We start from the raw sequence: 16,797 nt of genomic DNA, 5'->3' as shown, positions 1-16,797 counted from the left end.
TTTTACCGAATACACCTGAGCATAATATAAAAACTCACTGAGGATGCATTTATTTACGGAGCCGGCGGTGAGGGCTCGTCTGCTTGGATGAAATACGTGGCAAAGAGGGCCGCTGTTCGGATTCTCGTATGCCATTATACCTAAACATTCCTGTGGGCATTTCATCAATAAGCACAAGCACTGCAGTTCTGAAGCCCGACGCTTGCACAAGAGAAAAAATGATTCTACACCACTGCTTTTCTACACAACCTTTTCCTTTCCCTCGTTCTCGGGTATCCAGAGCGGAGCCAGTCAAAACCACCAGAAGTGGTGAGGCTCAACGTTTCTTTGCTATGTGACCAAAATCTGCAGAACTGGTGAATGTTTCACTTTCTCCCTGGTTTCTATCTAGCAAGTGATGGGAGCTGTCCTTCGTAGCCCACGAGTAAAGCCTTACTTTGATGGCCTTTTGAATAAAAGGAGGAACCTGTGAAGTGAGAGGCGCTATTCTACTTTGCATGCAGCGAATGGCAGCCGTAAAATCTCCGTTTGGAGGGCGAATGCATTCAACTACTTCCTGCGTGTATAGGAGGGCGCGAGCTAAACAAGAGGCGTCATCCTGAACGCATGGAAAATCAAGAGCGAATGAGTAGCCATGAAGCATCCGCTTCGAGGCAGCAAAAGTATTAAAAATCAAAAGGGCTTTACAAGCACACGGCGAGTCGATAGTCTCATTCTCATCTGCCCACTGTATTAGGTGAATTAGATGGCATAGGAGGCACACGATACAAAGCATGAGGGAAAAGATGTCCCACGCACAAAATAAAAGGGAAACAAACAAGTGGCAATACGAAAGTAGATTAGTGAAAACAAAGGCTCATTAAAATGGGCCCCAACTGCGCACTCGGCTATTTGAAACAAGCACATAGCAGAGGCCCTTTCGACTCGCGCACTTTGCTGCTGCCTTTCTGCAGTGTTTGTTTAGATGTTTTCTAGTTCAAGATGCCTCGTTGTCATAAAAGCCGTTCTTACGCCTACCATTTTTGCTGTCCTTGTACTTGCTGCTGAAGGCTGAAAATTGGGCAGCAGGACTGGGACTAGATTTAGGGTGCGGCTTGATGTGCAGAAGTGCAATATGCTGTAGGGCTTTAGGATAGAAGACTTACAGTTGTGGGTTCGAGAACGAGAGGAAAATGTTCTGCAAGGAACAATACCGCCTCGGAGATGCGACCCTCCATGATCAACGCCACAACATCTAAAGAAACGATAAAGCAAACAAAGTGAAAGCGAATATGTGAGGAGCCAAACAGGTCTATAGATGGCCAAACGAAGCTGACAACAGAAAACTGGGAAAAAAAGAAAAGAGCTATGTGTTGCCATTTATGCCGCTCCACCTAGCACGCACACGTGTATATACGCCTTGTGTTTCGATTTGTTTCCCATCGCTTAAAATAAACTGCATAAGCGCTCCTAGGCACTATCCACTGCATCATGGGACCGCTCGCGTTCAGGTCGTGTCCCTCCATTAGGTGTTTTGCTCGACGTATCTGCACCCGAGACAAATGTGGGAAAATACTCGTAGCTTACCGGCTCGCCTCACGAGGGAGCGGCTCAGTCTCCTAGACACGGCTGCAGGCCACATGTCTAGTACGGCCTCTTGATCTTCTTTGCCTCTGGGGAACGCTTCGCCTCCTTCCTAAAAAGGTTGCACGCAGGCAGCCAACCAGACTGATAAGGCAAGAGCAGCCCATAAGAAGCAAGCAGCGGTGTCTGCTGTGCTTTTTCCCCCCGTTTTTTTCTAGCCAATAAGTAATGGACAGAATAGATATCTCAGCAAGCGCCCGTATCGCCCTCTCCATCTGCTGTGCCTGTCTTCCTTCGCGCCTCCTTCCGTCGGAGGAGAGATATTTCCAAAGCCTTACTTCTTGAGAAAGGTAATCTGCAGTCGCACTCTCAGGACTCTGACTTTTGTCGCTGTTAGCGTTGCTGTGGGTGTTGGTGGTGCTTCTTGCATTAATACTCTTGGCCAGGCTGTACATTTCCTCATCTGGAGCCCCCGTCGCTTGCGGAGTTTCCCTCATCGCTTTTACAGTATCCTGTGGCGCTCCCTCCGTGCAAATATCTCCTTCGCCTGTGAGTGAGCCGACAAAGAAGGAGAGCAGGCTACGAACTGCGAAAAGGGAACAAAAAAACCTCTTTGAAGTAGCTATGAAAAACGAAAACTAGAGAAGGGAAGGGAGTTGGGAAGTATGGGTATGATGTTATTCTTCCTCCTCCTCGGATCCGCAGGGTGTTGCAGGGAAGCGCTTTGCAAAAGCTAATAAAGCAGCACGGACGGTAGGCCCCAGTAGCCCCTTGCCCTCGTTGCAGCCAGGGGGCTTTCCGACTGTTACCGATCTGCGTGAGCGTCTTGCAGCTGGCTATGTGCGCTCATGGGACAGAGAGCCGCGCGCGAGTTAGAGCTGTAGATTTGGCTGGGCTTAGCGTTTAAAAGTGTGTGGCTTTAGCTGCGTAGATATATATATATATATACCCTTGCCTTGCTGTTCAGAAGTGGCCCTGTCGAATGCGCGAAGGGTTTTCAAAAAGCCGCTGTGGAGCAAATAGGAGCGAACAAGCGATTGCAGGACAGAAGGCAGCAGATGCTCTTGCCTGATAAGCTGACGCTCCTCTAGCAGTTGACGCTGCGATAGCGGCGAGAGCAAACATACAGCGCAGGGATGGAAACAGGTGGGCGAGAAACGTCGGGAACGGTGGTGGAGGTAGGGCAATAACAAAGGGACTGGGCAGGCAGGCACAGACGCAGTGCTGCATTTAGCAGTAAAGGGCCGATTGGCAGCATCAAAAGAGATCTCCTTAAGTTCAGTGTCGCTAGCAAGCAGAAAAAGCTAAAATAAGCGAGTAAATGGAAGAGAAGCTCGACTGCAGCAGCAATCCAATGCAAAGGTGAACTAGTGTGCCCTGATGCTCGATCCCCTGTGCCAAGTTGAACTCTCTACAGCACCAGCAGTCAGAGATGGCAGAAAGCAAGGACGCAACTAAGAGAAAAAGTCGCAGGTCCTCAAGATCCTTGAGCTATGTCCTTTCTGACCTGCATCCCCAGCCCAAGTCATGCTTTTAAAAGGCCAACTGTGGAGGAAAGAAGATATGTATTTATATATGGATTCCTTCAGCCAACGCCCTCCGACAGTACAAGCGGAAAGCAGTTCGCACAGGACGACCTACATGGAAGAGGAGCCTGAGATTGAAGAGGAATGGGCCGGTGAAGTTTACACGGATTGCATCCCCTGTATTCTTCATGCTGATGGTTGGGAAAACGTCACACAGGGCAGAAACTTTGCAAGCGTGGCCAACAAAGGCTCCATTTTTTGTGAAGAAGATACCTCTCGAAGAATTCAGAATGCCGCAGCCCACGATATCTCCCTGCCCATAGGCGGGGCCAAAGGGCTCCCAGTTGACAGAGTCGGAGGAACTTGGCCCTGTGCGGCCTTTACGGTAGTGACACCTCCCGTCTTCTGCACGGTAACCGACCGATCTGTGGGAATCACAGGGCGCACGGCTTTAAATGGAGGTAGGATGACAAAAAGCGTTTCCTAGAAGGAACTTTTGCGGGAAACGCAGAAGAAGACTTTAGGAGGCAGGGCACGGGCATGGGGGAGGAGTCCGCGCAAGATGCAGCACACAGCGGCGAATCCAGAAAAATGCAAGAATGGAAGGGTTTCTTATTGGTTTGCTTGCTGGCAATGAGCAAGGGCCCCTCCCTCCAAATCCTCCCCCTCGACCGTCGGCTTGGTCGCAAAAACCTCATAAACCGGGAAGACCAGACGAACCTCGGCTCAAGACCTGGAGTCCTATTGAGAAGTGTAGAGGCCGGTGCAAGGCCAACGCAAATCTGGGGTCGGACGGCTGCAGCTTTCAGAATGCGGATCTCATAATACGCGATGGGGCAAGTTCTAGGGAAGGCATGATCCGACTGGACTGCCTGCAGCACAATCGCACTGTCAGTCATATGAAAACTGGCGGGGAAGGTGCTGAAGATCGTTCGTAGCAACTAAAAGGCAGGAATTCAGGTTCAAACGACCAGCTCGTCAGGATGGGCAAAGGCACCTGGAAGGATGCGGCTGCTGCAGGCCGATATAGCAAGATGCAAATATGCGTATACATACAGGGGAAGGAATAAAGGAGAAGCAAGAGCCTGTGACAGAGAACGAAAAAATAAAGAAAAGGCACCAGACGAACACGTGTTATGCCTCACCCCAACATCGGTGTAATCACCTTTTCCCACAAAAGTGGCGACCAATCCTTCTTGGCTAAGCTGGATGTAGTGCATATGCCTGCGCGAGTCAATTATTGAGGGTAAAAGCTCGTTGATTTCCTTTTCATAGCTATCGTCTACTTCCGCATCGTCCGCATCGGGACCCATTGGACGGAATAAGCCAGTCGGCATCTTGAGATAGAACGGTAAAGACGCGCGAGGCTGCTTAGATCACTGCGCCCGGCCCACTTTATGCCTTAAGAATAGTGATAGAAGTAAGGTAGCGGTGAAGAACACAAAACAAGGCTTCTGATTTGGTGTCCAGAAGTTCAGTGTGAGAGTGGGAAGAGTTGCGAATTTAAACCACCTGCGGGGCACAGCCGCAACCGTTGCTATCTTTCATTGATGCTGCTGGTTTTTCTACCCCTGCTGCTGCCGTCACGCATACCATCCTTTAGTATTATCCTCATACACTGTGTTGCTACCGTCACGACCAGATGCGAAGGCTGCCCCTTCGTCTACGCCTTTGGCGTCAGTGAATTGAAATGCCAGCCCTCCTTTCATTCACTGTTTCACAAAGAATAATCAGCTAAAATAGTGGACCGCTGCTACAGCAGGGTGATGCGTTTCTCCATCGCAAGTGGAGGTGCCACTTCCTACCGGTGCTGCATGCTGCGGCAATGGCAGGGAGAGCAGGATGCAAATAGTCGTCGGTTGTAGGATATCTTTGGAGAGTAGACACTCAAAATTAGAGGCAATTAAGTTGAAACTCCCAAAGGGAATCTGCACAAGTTAACGATGTGCGGTAGACCGCTTCAGGTGACCACTGGTTACAACTCAGCCTCCTACCGACTGGTCCTGCTACCCTTGCAAAACTTGCATCTGGCTGCATGCCCAAAGCAGATTTACTTGGATTCATCACCCGTTAATTCGACATTTTGATTCTAGCACTCGGATGTGTGATCGCCTTGCTTCATGGGAGCCCGAAACCAGGGAATAGGGACTCAAATATTTCTTCGCAGAATAATCGCAGTCTGTTATCCACCGGGTTAACTCCGAAGTTCTCTCGCCTAAGTGCTGCGACACAGACTGAAGCAAATGCAGGGTCTCACCTTTTCTTTGTTCTCACAAGGGAGCTTCCAAGATTAGGCCTGGCCATGCTCCGAACGATGGAACCGATGAAAGAATAATACTACCTGCAGTTCGGGGGCAGATGCCCGTAGATATAGTGGGCGGGCCAAGCCAAATTGAAGAATATTCCCGCTACACTAGTAATATTTAACTCATAGTTGATAAAGAATTTATCCAATGTTTTCTGCCTGCATATCTCATACATTGAAAAGCACGGCTAGCTCGACACAAAACGCAATGGCGCAAGCGTGTACGCTAACTGCATGTTCAACTTGCTATGAATGCTTGGGATGCTTAGGGCTTGCAGCTAGGTTCACCCTATCTGTCGCTCTCTCCTCACGTCGGGAACTCTGGAGTTCGCTGGTAGGGGTAGCAGTAGTTTTCTATTGAGCATGTACCTAGTCTGAAGTTTAGTGCCTCCCTATGGAGAGCATATAAGGATCAGCACATCAAGTATTTGCTGCCAAGCCGAGCGTAATGGCCGAGTATGGAGCGGCAGCATCCTGTGCAGCCAACGAGCCAACTCTTCGGTTGATGTTGACCTCCCGCAGTCCGTTTGTGTTCCATTGCTTGAAGTCCAACAAATAAGATGTACAGACCCGTTACTTAGTTCTGAGGCGCTCTAGACTTTATAATGGCGACACATATTTACAATAGAAAAAGGAATGCTTATTTCTACCCACACAAGCCCCATCTACACAGGTATTTTACGAAACAGTGAAATGAACGCGGCCTTTCTCTTAAAATCCATTCTGAAATCTCATTCGTTTGCCAACAAGGAGCATCGCTCTCTCTATGAGACACAAACAGCGCAACTCCGAGTCGTGCATCCCTTCCTCAAATGCGTGTGTTCTCGTTTCCCGGTAGTCAATTTAAATGACTTGTCTTTCTGTTGCATGAGACCCGTGCCTGCATGCGGGTTTCCAGCTGGCTTCCAAGCCTTCTAAGGAAAGCAGATGTGGACACCCCTAGCTGGGCGGGGTCATCCGACAACAATGCAGCCCTTTTTTCGTTTCCAAACGGCAGTCCTTTTTGTGCGCTTTCCTTAAAGAGGGGCCCACCCCCGTCGATCTCTTCGTCGAGCAGGCCTCGCTCGATGTTCAGTACATCCTGCAGTACACTGCAGTCTGTCGACTCCCGCGTTAGCACCCCAAAGTGGCCATCGTGTTCTTCCTCTTCCCCGTCCTCCATAGCCTCCCTGCCACCCAGAGTCATCCGTTCACACTCGATTCCCCGCTGCCTTCCCTGTATCTGATGCACCGCCGAACTGCGCTCTAAAAGCGAGGACTCGCCACCCTTGCTACTTGGGGTGTACGCAGACCGCCAGCTGTGCAGGCGACGGGAGTGCGTAGCTGAGGTGGGTGAGTGCACCTTGTTTCTCCGAGGAAGACCATATTCCCCGACAAAGGCTTCCCAGGCCTGCTCTGCTGCAGCTCTGCTATGCCTTGTCCTCCGGCCGTCTTGCTTTGAGTCTAAGTTAAAAAACCCGTCCTGCGTCTTCAGAGACTCCGCCTCCGATTCTCGTGCATCCGTGAGCTGCCGCTGCGCCCGCCCGCGGTCATCAGCTTCAGGCGAACTCGTGGATTTGGCAGAGGGAGGCTGACAGGCTATGGTGTTCGTCGTAGACACTGCAAGCGCAGCCTGGCTATGAAGCCCTGCACACGCGGAGGGCTGCTGTATCGCGGAAGCCTCTGAGGGCACGAGCGAAGACTCTTCAGCGCTCATGAAAGCAGCGCAGCTGCTGCCCGTGAGCCGCTCTGCTTCCTGGCTGCCTTCTCCTGTGGACTTCGGCACTTGCGCTTGCATGCGCAACGCCTGAACGAGCCGCGAAGGGGAAAGGAGGGGTGCCAGAGAGGCTTTGGGGGGCGACCGCGGGGTCGGAAGCGTGGTGCTGGGAATGCGGTGTATGTCTTCCAACCCACACATGTCATCTGAGTCGTCCTCGGGGGGCTTGGCAGCTCTACGCGCATTGCTGTTGTTGCTACATCCGCTGCCTCTGGATTCTGAGAAAGAGGCGAACACGCGTGCTGTCTCTTTTTCTCCAGCCAAGCTTCTTTCGGACCGATCCGAACTAGCTGCATTCCCCTTGACGCTCCGACTGGGAAGACTGCCTAGGGGGCCCTGGCGAACCCCGTTACCGCACCGGCTGCTAGGCGGCACTTCACATTCCGCCGCGTCATTTGTTGAGGCTCGCGTGTCTACTTGGAAGCCGTTTCTCCAACTATCTTTCCGCAAGAGTGCTGGCGTTTTCCAAATGTCTCCTGCTTCGCTGTCGTCTACTTCGTGCTGCTTTAGCGGCTGCAGGGGGGCCTGCGCTGCAACGGATACTGGAGGTGGAGTGCGTGGGCTCGGAGGGCGTGGAGCAAGAGGCAATACCAGAGCGGTCATTTCATAGTCGCCCCTCTCCAGGTGACCTTCCTCCAGATGTTGTCGCGCCGCGCAAGTTACGTTTGCAGTGCCTTCTGCGTTGGAGGTATCGGATTCAGGGGCTATTTCCTCGCGAGATGTCTCCGTGAAAGCAGGATGCGCTGCTCCCTCCTGCAGACTTGCTACTGCCGCTTGCGCCAAAAAGTTTTTGCAAAGAGAAACAATGAAGGGAATGTCAGTGGCATGAGTAGCAACTGTTTTCAGCACTTGGTGCGTCTCCTTCTGGCCCGCGCGCAGCATGGCTGTCTCCGCGCGCAGGGCGTCTTGAGCAGCCTTCTCCTGCTGCTCCAGCTGAGCCTTGTCACGCTGCAAGCGCTCTAGCGCTGCCAGGACCAGCTGATGCTAAGGACGCAACGCATAGCAGAAAAGCAAAAGACGCAAAGCCAGTACACACGGATGGAGAGCAGCTGCAGTCAGGCTCGTCATGAAATGAAAAGTACCCTGACATGGAGCGCTTTGCGCCCCCTGTTCTGCTTTACAGGGAATCCGAAAAACTGCACATTAAATCAAAGAGGCACCCGAGGGCCAATGCGTGAGTCTAACCTGTTTCTGGAAGAATGTTTTCTGCTCCCGGAGGGAGGCGCACAGCGTCTCCTGGTCGCTGAGTTGTAACATTAACTGAGGCAAACAAACAGGAAGGCGGGCGGTGCACTGAAACGCAAGCGTGCAGATGCGGCGCTATAGCAGATATCTTCGATGCTGGGTAAAGCAGAAGGAGTCTCGAGAGAGACACCTTCGTGTTTTGTGCGACGCATGGTATATGTCCTAAGGGGAGGCGCCCCTCAGGATGCTGCGGCTAGCCGGCAGATATACCGGTGCGTGCTGACCTCCATCCGCATTCTTACAAAGCGGTAAGGCAAAAGAAGAGGACCACAGTCATCAGACCCTACCTTCTTGCTTTGTTCCATGTGGATCTCCCTCTCCTTTTTCAGCTCATCTACCTGAGAGCACGCACGCCATGTCGTGTGCCGGCAGCGGAATTCAGGTGTCTGTACACCTCCGGGAGACAGCCGCGCATTATAAATTCGTTTTCTCCCCACATCGATCAGCTTACTTCTTTATCTCGAAGAGCTCTGTGTTTCCTGAAAAGCGCCATGGCTTCTTGGATCATGGCTTTAAGGAGCGCAAGCCAGTCCTTTGGCATGCCATCCCCCTCTGATCCTGCCTCATTGGCCTTCAACAAGTGAGCTTTCAACAGCCTCAAGGTGCTAGGACGCGCTCCTGCGCCAGAGGAAAGGTCGCCTTCTGGTTCTTCTTCTTCCTCCTCCTCCTCCTCCATGTCGCTTGTCTGCTGGATCCATTCAAAAGCCGTCTTCCAGCTGCCCTTTGCCGACGAAAGCGCTTCGGACAGCTGCTCGTCAGCCCCCTGCTGACAGCAAATCTCCCGCAGGCATTGTGCAAAGGAATCCGCGCAGTCGAGATCCTCTGCAGTCTGGGGTTCCCCATTCTCGGGTGCCCCTGCTGCGGGTGTCTCGCGAGCGCGTCGAGCATCACGTTTGGCCGTTGCGGAGCTTGTAACGCTGTCGGTTGGCACAGCAGAGGTGCTGCTGCTGCTGCTCTGAGTGAAATTTTTTGCGTTGGCTCGAGAGCTGGATCGTCCGAGCTGTCTGTCTCTGAGCGCTGTCGGGTTGTTGTTGCCCCCTGTGGAAGGACGCCGACCAGCGCGTCGGGTGACAGCGATGCTGTTACCTGTCTCTTTTGAAAGCTTCACAAGGTCCTCCTGCACCTGCTGCGGGGCCGTACTGTCTGCACTGAGCTGCAGCGAGTCGCTGTTCAAAAGAACCTTCGATCCCATGAGCTGAGACCAAAGGTCTTGAATGGCGCGTTGTGAACTTTCTGAGGGGCTTCGAAGCTGCGAGGAGAGAGCCTGCAAACATGCAGAAAATAGAGGGCGCAGCGTGCGTGCCGCATTTGAGATATCGAAGCCTCTCAGAAAAGAGCATTTCTAGCGACGCAGCTTTGAGCAGCGGCGTGACGAAGGGGGATGGAAGCCTGTCGGTGCTTCTATGCGGCAGCACCGTCACAAAAAAAGGCGGCAAATCACTGGACAGTAGAGACATCTTCTGAGTCCTCCCGTGGTGTGAGAGGATGGAGCACTGCCCGAGGGGCAGAGGGTGCTGACCTTCGCTAGTTGATTCCAGAAGTGCTCCCTCTTCTGCAAGATACGGTTCGTCATCTCCACGGAATGCAGCTTGTTCTGAGCAGACACGCCGAAGCTGTAGAGAGTCTAACTGCAAGCGCTGGAGGGAAGCGAAGGCAAGGGATAGCGGGCAGACATTGAGATTCTCAGAGCAGTGATAGAGGAGGCAGCACCCTGGAGAAGGGGGCTTGCTTACGAGCATCACATTAAAGCGCTTGTGGTCCGCCTGGTGCAGCACTTGAAGGAGGGCCTCGTGATCTTCTTCCAGCTTTTTCTTCGATTGTGTTAGTATGTCTAGATGCTCTTGAGCAGCCTGCACAGACGCAGGTGACGTCTAAAGACACTAAAAGTTCCCCTCTCTCTATAGAAATGGTGCGGCTAGCAAAGGAGCTAGCTGTAATACGCGACCTCTAGCGTGTGGTACAGCCGTGCTGGCCAAGCCTTTGCCGCACCCATCTGCACAAAGAGGGGCAGATAGCAGCAGCTGGGAGCGGCAACTAACAAGGAGCTTGACGAGGGTTCTTCCAAGGGTGCGCTGGTAGTGAGTTCGCTCCTTTTGCAGTTTCTGCTCGTAACAAGACACCTTCTCTGTCATGATCCTTGCCGCCTCCTACAAACCAAGACACCACAATCACCTCTACGCAAGCACCTATTGCAAGGCAGCTTTTGGGGGCCCTCAGCAGACAACTGTGTAGGAGATCCCTCTACACACAGAGATGCCCCCGAAGAGCACTGCGTCTTTCCATGAGGCTTGCTTCCTTAATACTCGGGAAAAGCAGCACGCTTTGCCTTATGCGTGAGAAGTGCTCAAATAGCCCTTGCCAGATGGAAAAGGAGAGAATGATATACATAGATACATGGATACATATATATATATATATATATTTGGGGGTCTATGAATTGAAGGGGAACTATGTGGTGAGCAAAGCGACCCTTAGATACCTCCACTCCTCTGGCCGTATTCACCAAAGCCCCCTGCCCCTACCTGCTCAAGAGCCAACTTCGCTTGCGTCCCTTCGTGGACTAGGTGCTGCATCAGGCGCACTTGACGGTCTCCCTCCTCCAGTCTTGCTCGAAACCTGCATAAGTGAGACGACACGGGGAAGCACATCGTTCGAGTGAAAATTGCTTTATGGTAAGCGAGCGAGCAGGACAAAAAAGGGCCTCATTTTTCTTGTTTCTTTGCATGCACCGACGGTGTGAGGCCCTCACGTCCGCGTTCGCATGCGGACTCAAACACTTTGCAGCATGAGAGCACCCGAGTCGTGCCTGTTTTCCCCCAAGTTCTACCCTCTGAACCGGTGGCACACGAGAGCGCCTGCATAAAGGGGCTCTCCGCCTTGCAGGCGTGGTGACTGTGTGGAAAAATTGCTGGGGAGTGCAGTCCGCTTCGCGAAAAAAGCCGCAGCAAGTGCTTCGGCTGCTCAGGGTAGGAAGAAGGCAGCCCCTCATTAGCCGAGACACGGCGGCCTATCACCTGTAAAAGTCACCGAGGAACATCCAAAAGAGCTGCACGAGGCGCTTCTTGGTTTGATAGGAGATGCAGATATCCGCCGCCTCCTCAACGTTTCGGAGGCTGCCAGTTTGCAGCTCTGCCTCTGCCGCATCTGTGAAGCGACTGTCGTGATGATGGCGGTGCAGGCCTTTCAAGACGTGCAGCAGTTCTGCGTCTCTTTCAATGGTGGCATCGTCTTCGCGCAACATCAGCATGCCTGACGCGACACCCGCCTCGCTGCTTCCTCTGGTCAGCTGCAAGACTTCCGCGCCTTCCGTCTCGCTCGCTGTGGAAGGCTTCCCACTACTGCCGCCCTCAGGCTTGCCGTCTTGCTGCTGCTGCGGCTGCTGCTGCTGAGTGGAAAGCGCGTCTTCTGCCCTCCACTTGCCTACGTGCTCAACCTTCAACCTCAAGTATTCGGACGTCCGGAGAAGCCGCTGGTTCTGCGACTCCAGTCTGCGCACCTGCTCCTCGAGAAGAACTTCCTTCCCCATTTCCGCGAGCGTCGCCTTCCCCGCACAGGCCCCTGAGGTCCCCTTCCTTCCTTGCTGGCACTGATGCAGGAGCCTCGTCAGCTCCAGCTCCCGCTGCCGATGGCGGGACTGCTGAGCGTGCTGCACAGAAAGGCATTATTCGCAAAAGCAGACCTATTTGAAAGGCAGATGCAGCGTGCTGCGCATCGAGCGCTGGACGCTGCATCTGCACGCGACAGCCAGCCGTCCACGATAAAAGGCAGGGCTTCCATGTATTCGCTTTCAGTTTCTCTTATTAGAGCTACACTTAGGGATCCTATCCTGTGCGAGGTGCACGACTGGTGCTGCAGCCAGCTGCAGCACCAGTCGCGTGTCTTTCTACAGGCTGGGGGAGGGGAGGGGTGGCCTTTGAGCGAAACGGGTTGCTACCTGCATGTACAGCAACTCGGCCAGGGCAGTAAGCAGCTTCTGCTCCAGCGGGGAGACTTGAGGCACTGAAATTCCGCTTTGTTCGACGATTTGCTGCACTTGCATGTTGATGACGTGGCGAGAAGGCGCCAAAGCGTCTCCTTGCGGGGGGGTGCCGGCCTGTCCAAGGCGCTTAGGCATCGGGGGAAGGCCTTCCGCGTGAGTCGCGAATTGGAGGATGCTCTGTCTGATTGCTTCGCAGCGCCGCCACTGATTCCACCGCGCATCGCTCTCCTGCTTGTAATCGGCGACTTGTTGCAGCGTGTCTTGCAGCAGCATCTTTGTTTCGTTGGCTGCTAAGTCGCGTGCTCGAAGGCGCTCAGTCATCAACTCCTCCAGCTTCTGCACTTTTGCCATGGCTGCCTCTTGGCTTGCGGATGCTGAGGCGCTCTGTTGCGAGTGTGGCTGCGCCTCGGAGGAGGTGCTTACTGGGTAGCCGCTTGCCGCCTCCTGCCGCTGCTTCTTCTGCAGCTCTTCCTTCGCGCGCGTGGATGGCCTTGGGCCCGTCAGGCTGGATCGTGAGGTGAGCACTTCTATATCGATCGTGACGTCGTCTTCGATTTGCCTGATTTTCATGTCGTGCTGGTACCGCATGGCTTGAAGAGCTGCGGCGTGCTTTGTTTGCAGGTCTAGGAGTTGCGATCGATACGTCTCTCGCTCGCGGTTAAGCCGCAGATCTGCGGCTTCCTTGCCGTCCTGGAGCGCCTGTGCATGCTGCCGCCTCGCCGTGTCTGCCTCTTCGACGGCCTGCTGCAGCTGCTGCTGCAGCAGCTCGCACTGATACTGCAGCATTTCGAGCAGCTGCTCGCCCTTGAGCTTCTGTCCTTCGCCGGACCACTCCACAAGCGCATGCAGGGACGCCATCGGCAGCGGCGGATGCTGCTGCTGGATATCTAGAGGAAACACGGCTTCCGTCTGCACGCGCACATCCCTTCTTTCAGCAGTTAAAGGCCGAGTGGAGGTCTCCCCTGCGCTGCCGCTGCAGAAGGTGCCATCACTCGCAAAGGCCCCGCCAACGACTCGCGGGGGAGACTGCGAAACTCCGGCAGCAGGGGGAGGCGTGAGGGTGAAGGCTCTGCCTGCTGCGCGGGCTGGAGGCATTACGCAGGGAGAAGGAGACGCCTGCAAAGCGCTGTCTTGCCGTTCGAGAGGCCTTTGCAGCTGCAGGTGAGGCTGCTCTGGGGGATCCGCAGGAAGGGGAGAGGGGGGAGTTGTGCCTGATACTCCGAAAGCCGCCCCCTCAGCAGTGGCAGCGACTGCGCCGAGTTGGATCTCGCTGGTGCCCTTCAAAAGCTCCTCCTGCCGCTCTGTCAGCCTGGGTGTGTTCTTAGGGGTAAGGATTTTTTCCTTGATGGGCTTGGGCACGTGAACGGCTCCCCCTGCGACGAGACACGCCAGGGGGGCCTCTGAGGACATGAACTCCGTCAGCGCGTTTGCAACTGGATGCGCGAGCACGAACTCGCACTCATGATGCGTGGCTAGAGAAAAGAGAAAGTAGAGAAACACGAGGGCTTCGTAACATGCCCCGAAATCCTCCTCCGCGATGAGCTGCCGGTTCACAAAGTGGGAAGGCACTCCCACGCACTGCAAGGCCCACTCAATTAGTTCCCAGTTGGTGGACACATCTGCCGCCGTTTTGGGATGCAGCTTTGCCTCTTGTTCAACTCGCAGCAGCACGGCTGGCCAGATGAGAGAGAACAGGCGCAACAGCACATCGCCGAATCGCAAACTCGAAAACTCAACGCTCTCGCCGGTGTCTGCGAGCACCTGATTCACCCATGCGAGCAGCTCGCACTTTCCAATGACGGGAGGTTCAGGAACAACAGGGGAAGGGGGAGTCGCATGGGGTGTGGCGACGCTGCCGAGAGCCTTCAGACACCCACGGGAACGGGATAGGGGGCTGTACAGAGGGGCAGAGGCCCCTGCCGAGGCGGACACCGGCATCGGGCACAAAGGAGGTGCTGAAAAGCTTGTGAGAGGCCAAATTACACGAACAGGAGGCCTCGCATCCCAAGCGTTTGTACACAGGGCACCGGCTTGCCTCGCAAACTGGGAAGCCGTTTGCGGGCGACTGGCACCAGATGCGATGGAGAGTTGCGGCAATATCTGTCCGCTCAATCCGGTCAATGCATTTCCGACGACTAAACTAAAAACCTGGAATCAGACCCCAAGTCCAACACCCGGAGTGCTCCTATACGGCGGCCGAGGCAGCCCAGTGGACTGATGCCCTTGCGACCGACCAGTGTCAGTACAGCTGCTAGGAATGCCTTTTGACCCTAATAACCGTAGCTCCTGTTGAAAACCAATTTTCAAATGAGCCAGTAAGGAAGGAACGCAAGGCCTGTACAGTTGCCTGCCGCGACTGCCACCTACGGTGTGTTGCGCCTTGCGGGAGGCCGTACTGCGAACCGCACGGGCGGAACGCCACAAATAAAGCAAGTGTTCAGAAAGAATATCCAGAAACAAAGGCAATAAAACCAAATAACGCAAACTTCATGCAAAGGGCAATGTGGTGCCGAGATTGCAGCAGTGAAAATGACAAATGCACAGGCGCCGCTTCGTCCTCAGGGCCTCGCATATGTCTGGTGTCTCGCTAACCCGGGGATTTGTAACAAACGAGTGGCAATAGCTAATTCGAACTTCGTTCCAATACCTCAAAATTGGTATGGAGTGAACTGAAAGCAATAAAACAGCTCGTTTCCCCCCCATTTTCAATGAGAGCATCAAGCCGCAGATAGAGACACCCCGAATTTCGGCAGCAGTCTGTTTGGCCACGCTGCCCTAGGCATCAGTGTCCCCTTCTCCTTCAATCTGTGTTTATCTATTAGCATAGTAATTAAAATTCAGATCTTATTAAGCGTTGGCTCACTCGAGAGCAAGCCTCGCTTCAACGGGAACAAGCCTGAAGCAACGAAGCAAACAACGGATGACGTTGCCGACACAGATCAGTCCCAAATCACCGGGATCAGAAAGAAAGCACTAGCCTGTGTAAAGGCATTTCTTATCGTCTGCAGCTGGTGTTGTACTAATTCGCTCAATACTTCCTCGCCTATCACCCGGTCACGCCTGGTGGCCAAGAAGCCCGTGACGCAGATATCGCAACGCACTCATTCCCACATTTGCTAAAAATTAGCCCACCGTTTTCTACCCAAGAGCTAAACATCTTCACTGCGCATTCAGGCAAAATTCCAGGCTCGGTGTCGCTTTTACTGCTCCTTGGCCATCCTGAAATTGTCTAGAGGAGCACACAACAGCAAGAAATGCCCGTGGTAGTGGGATAGGCTCCACTGAAACACTCAATACTACAGCAGTCAAAGAGCTTATTAAAATGTTCGTCTGTTCAGATACTTATTATCTTGCACAGTGTTGCTGATTCGACACACACAGACGCAAATGGTGTGGGGGGCGGAGGTGGGGGACCTTGTGCAACTTGCTGTGCATGCTCGGCGTGCTTGGATGGCAAACCTAGGGGTACCCTGGCTGGCCCTCTCCTTTAATGTCATGAACTGTGAGGGAGCGTTAACAGTAAAGAAAGAGCTTTCTTCAAATAATTTCTAATAAACTGCGTGAAGTTTCTATTGAGTCTAGTGCTCAGTGTCTCCCTTAGAAGACCTTAGGTGAAGCATTAAAATTAGGACAGGGAGAAGGGGCGGCCCTTAGAAAAGAATAGTTGCCGAGCTTCTCCGAAAATTTGTCAGGCTGCAAATGACTCGGGGTCTCCTTATTGAGGGTCTCATTCGATCAAAATCATTACCCAGTGCGCTACCCCGAGTTAGGACTGGCTAGTGCTGCCTCCGGATCAGCGACACCAGGCATGTTAGACAGCAGTATATGCATGTGTAGAGACGGACGCCAAGCAAATGAACTTGTAGTCATGCTGCAGGTCCATTGTTAACCGTAGGGCTCCTTGAAATTACATTATTCAGAAGAAAAAAATGGATGGGTCCAACGCTTAAGACTCTAACATACAGGAGATTCTTACAAGCAGAATACACCTGCACCCGAAAACCAGGATAACTATGGAGCAACCGCCTTGCTCAGCACTTGTAAATCCGAAGAGTACGAACTTGAGCAGTGTCAGTGTTTTTTGCGTGTGCCGACCAGTACTCAAGGGGTCTTGATTGCATACCTACAAAGCCGATACTTTATTCAATTGACTGCTAAGTGCGTATGACCCTCGGATGGCCGGTAGCAACGTCAGAGCCTCAAAGTATACAAGGCCGTACCTGACAGTGGATTCTCCTTTGCCTGCCTACACCCACCCCCCAGATGAGTAGAGAAGGAGTTAAGCCTCTTTATGTATTTCTCTGATCCTGGGGCATCTGATATGACAGCTGAACGCTGAAGACAGCCCTATGTCTTGGAGAATTGGTCGTTACCCTATTACTTCCTATGTATTCCGCGCATATGCAATCTATAAAAGGAAATA

The 16,797-nt window shown here is 53.2% G+C and overlaps 2 protein-coding genes across 2 annotated transcripts; both read right to left on the bottom strand.

The window, feature by feature from the left end:
* Nucleotides 1-316: 316 nt before the first annotated feature.
* On the bottom strand, nucleotides 317-4,426 carry LOC34620938. The gene is made up of 8 exons (XM_026335155.1): nucleotides 4,235-4,426; nucleotides 3,810-3,961; nucleotides 3,394-3,514; nucleotides 2,513-2,663; nucleotides 1,754-2,149; nucleotides 1,567-1,650; nucleotides 1,146-1,234; nucleotides 317-727 (listed from the first exon to the last, which is right to left on the bottom strand). Exons 1-8 carry the CDS (start codon nucleotides 4,424-4,426, stop codon nucleotides 317-319), a joined length of 1,596 nt encoding a protein of 531 aa, XP_026190940.1.
* A 1,806-nt stretch (nucleotides 4,427-6,232) lies between these two features.
* LOC34620937 lies at nucleotides 6,233-16,184 on the bottom strand. Its single transcript, XM_026335154.1, has 13 exons — nucleotides 16,135-16,184; nucleotides 14,644-14,737; nucleotides 13,275-14,522; nucleotides 12,330-13,205; nucleotides 11,410-12,041; nucleotides 10,918-11,011; nucleotides 10,435-10,542; nucleotides 10,129-10,245; nucleotides 9,915-9,989; nucleotides 8,847-9,659; nucleotides 8,336-8,483; nucleotides 7,138-8,115; nucleotides 6,233-6,993 (listed from the first exon to the last, which is right to left on the bottom strand). Exons 1-13 carry the CDS (start codon nucleotides 16,182-16,184, stop codon nucleotides 6,233-6,235), a joined length of 5,994 nt encoding a protein of 1,997 aa, XP_026190939.1.
* Nucleotides 16,185-16,797: the final 613 nt, after the last annotated feature.

Source organism: Cyclospora cayetanensis, unplaced genomic scaffold, assembly GCF_002999335.1.
Source record: "Cyclospora cayetanensis isolate NF1_C8 unplaced genomic scaffold, CcayRef3 CcayRef3_contig_6, whole genome shotgun sequence".
Taxonomy (NCBI): Eukaryota; Apicomplexa; class Conoidasida; order Eucoccidiorida; family Eimeriidae; genus Cyclospora; species Cyclospora cayetanensis.
This window is presented reverse-complemented; position numbering and strand designations above follow the sequence as displayed.

What these genes read in the sequence shown, in the direction of transcription:
- LOC34620938 (XM_026335155.1), bottom strand. Translation starts at nt 4,426, where the DNA reads ATGCCGACTGGCTTATTCCGTCCAATGGGTCCCGATGCGGACGATGCG. An exon ending in ACTCCAGGTCTTGAGCCGAG is followed by an intron (nt 3,515 to 3,809) that starts GTTCGTCTGGTC and finishes TGATTCCCACAG; the next exon opens with ATCGGTCGGTTACCGTGCAG. An exon ending in CTCCCTCGTGAGGCGAGCCG is followed by an intron (nt 1,235 to 1,566) that starts GTAAGCTACGAG and finishes TCGTTTCTTTAG; the next exon opens with ATGTTGTGGCGTTGATCATG.
- LOC34620937 (XM_026335154.1), bottom strand. Translation starts at nt 16,184, where the DNA reads ATGCCTGGTGTCGCTGATCCGGAGGCAGCACTAGCCAGTCCTAACTCG. An exon ending in TGCGCGTGCAGACGGAAGCC is followed by an intron (nt 13,206 to 13,274) that starts GTGTTTCCTCTA and finishes GCGCTTGTGGAG; the next exon opens with TGGTCCGGCGAAGGACAGAA. An exon ending in AAACATTCTTCCAGAAACAG is followed by an intron (nt 8,116 to 8,335) that starts GTTAGACTCACG and finishes TGGTCCTGGCAG; the next exon opens with CGCTAGAGCGCTTGCAGCGT.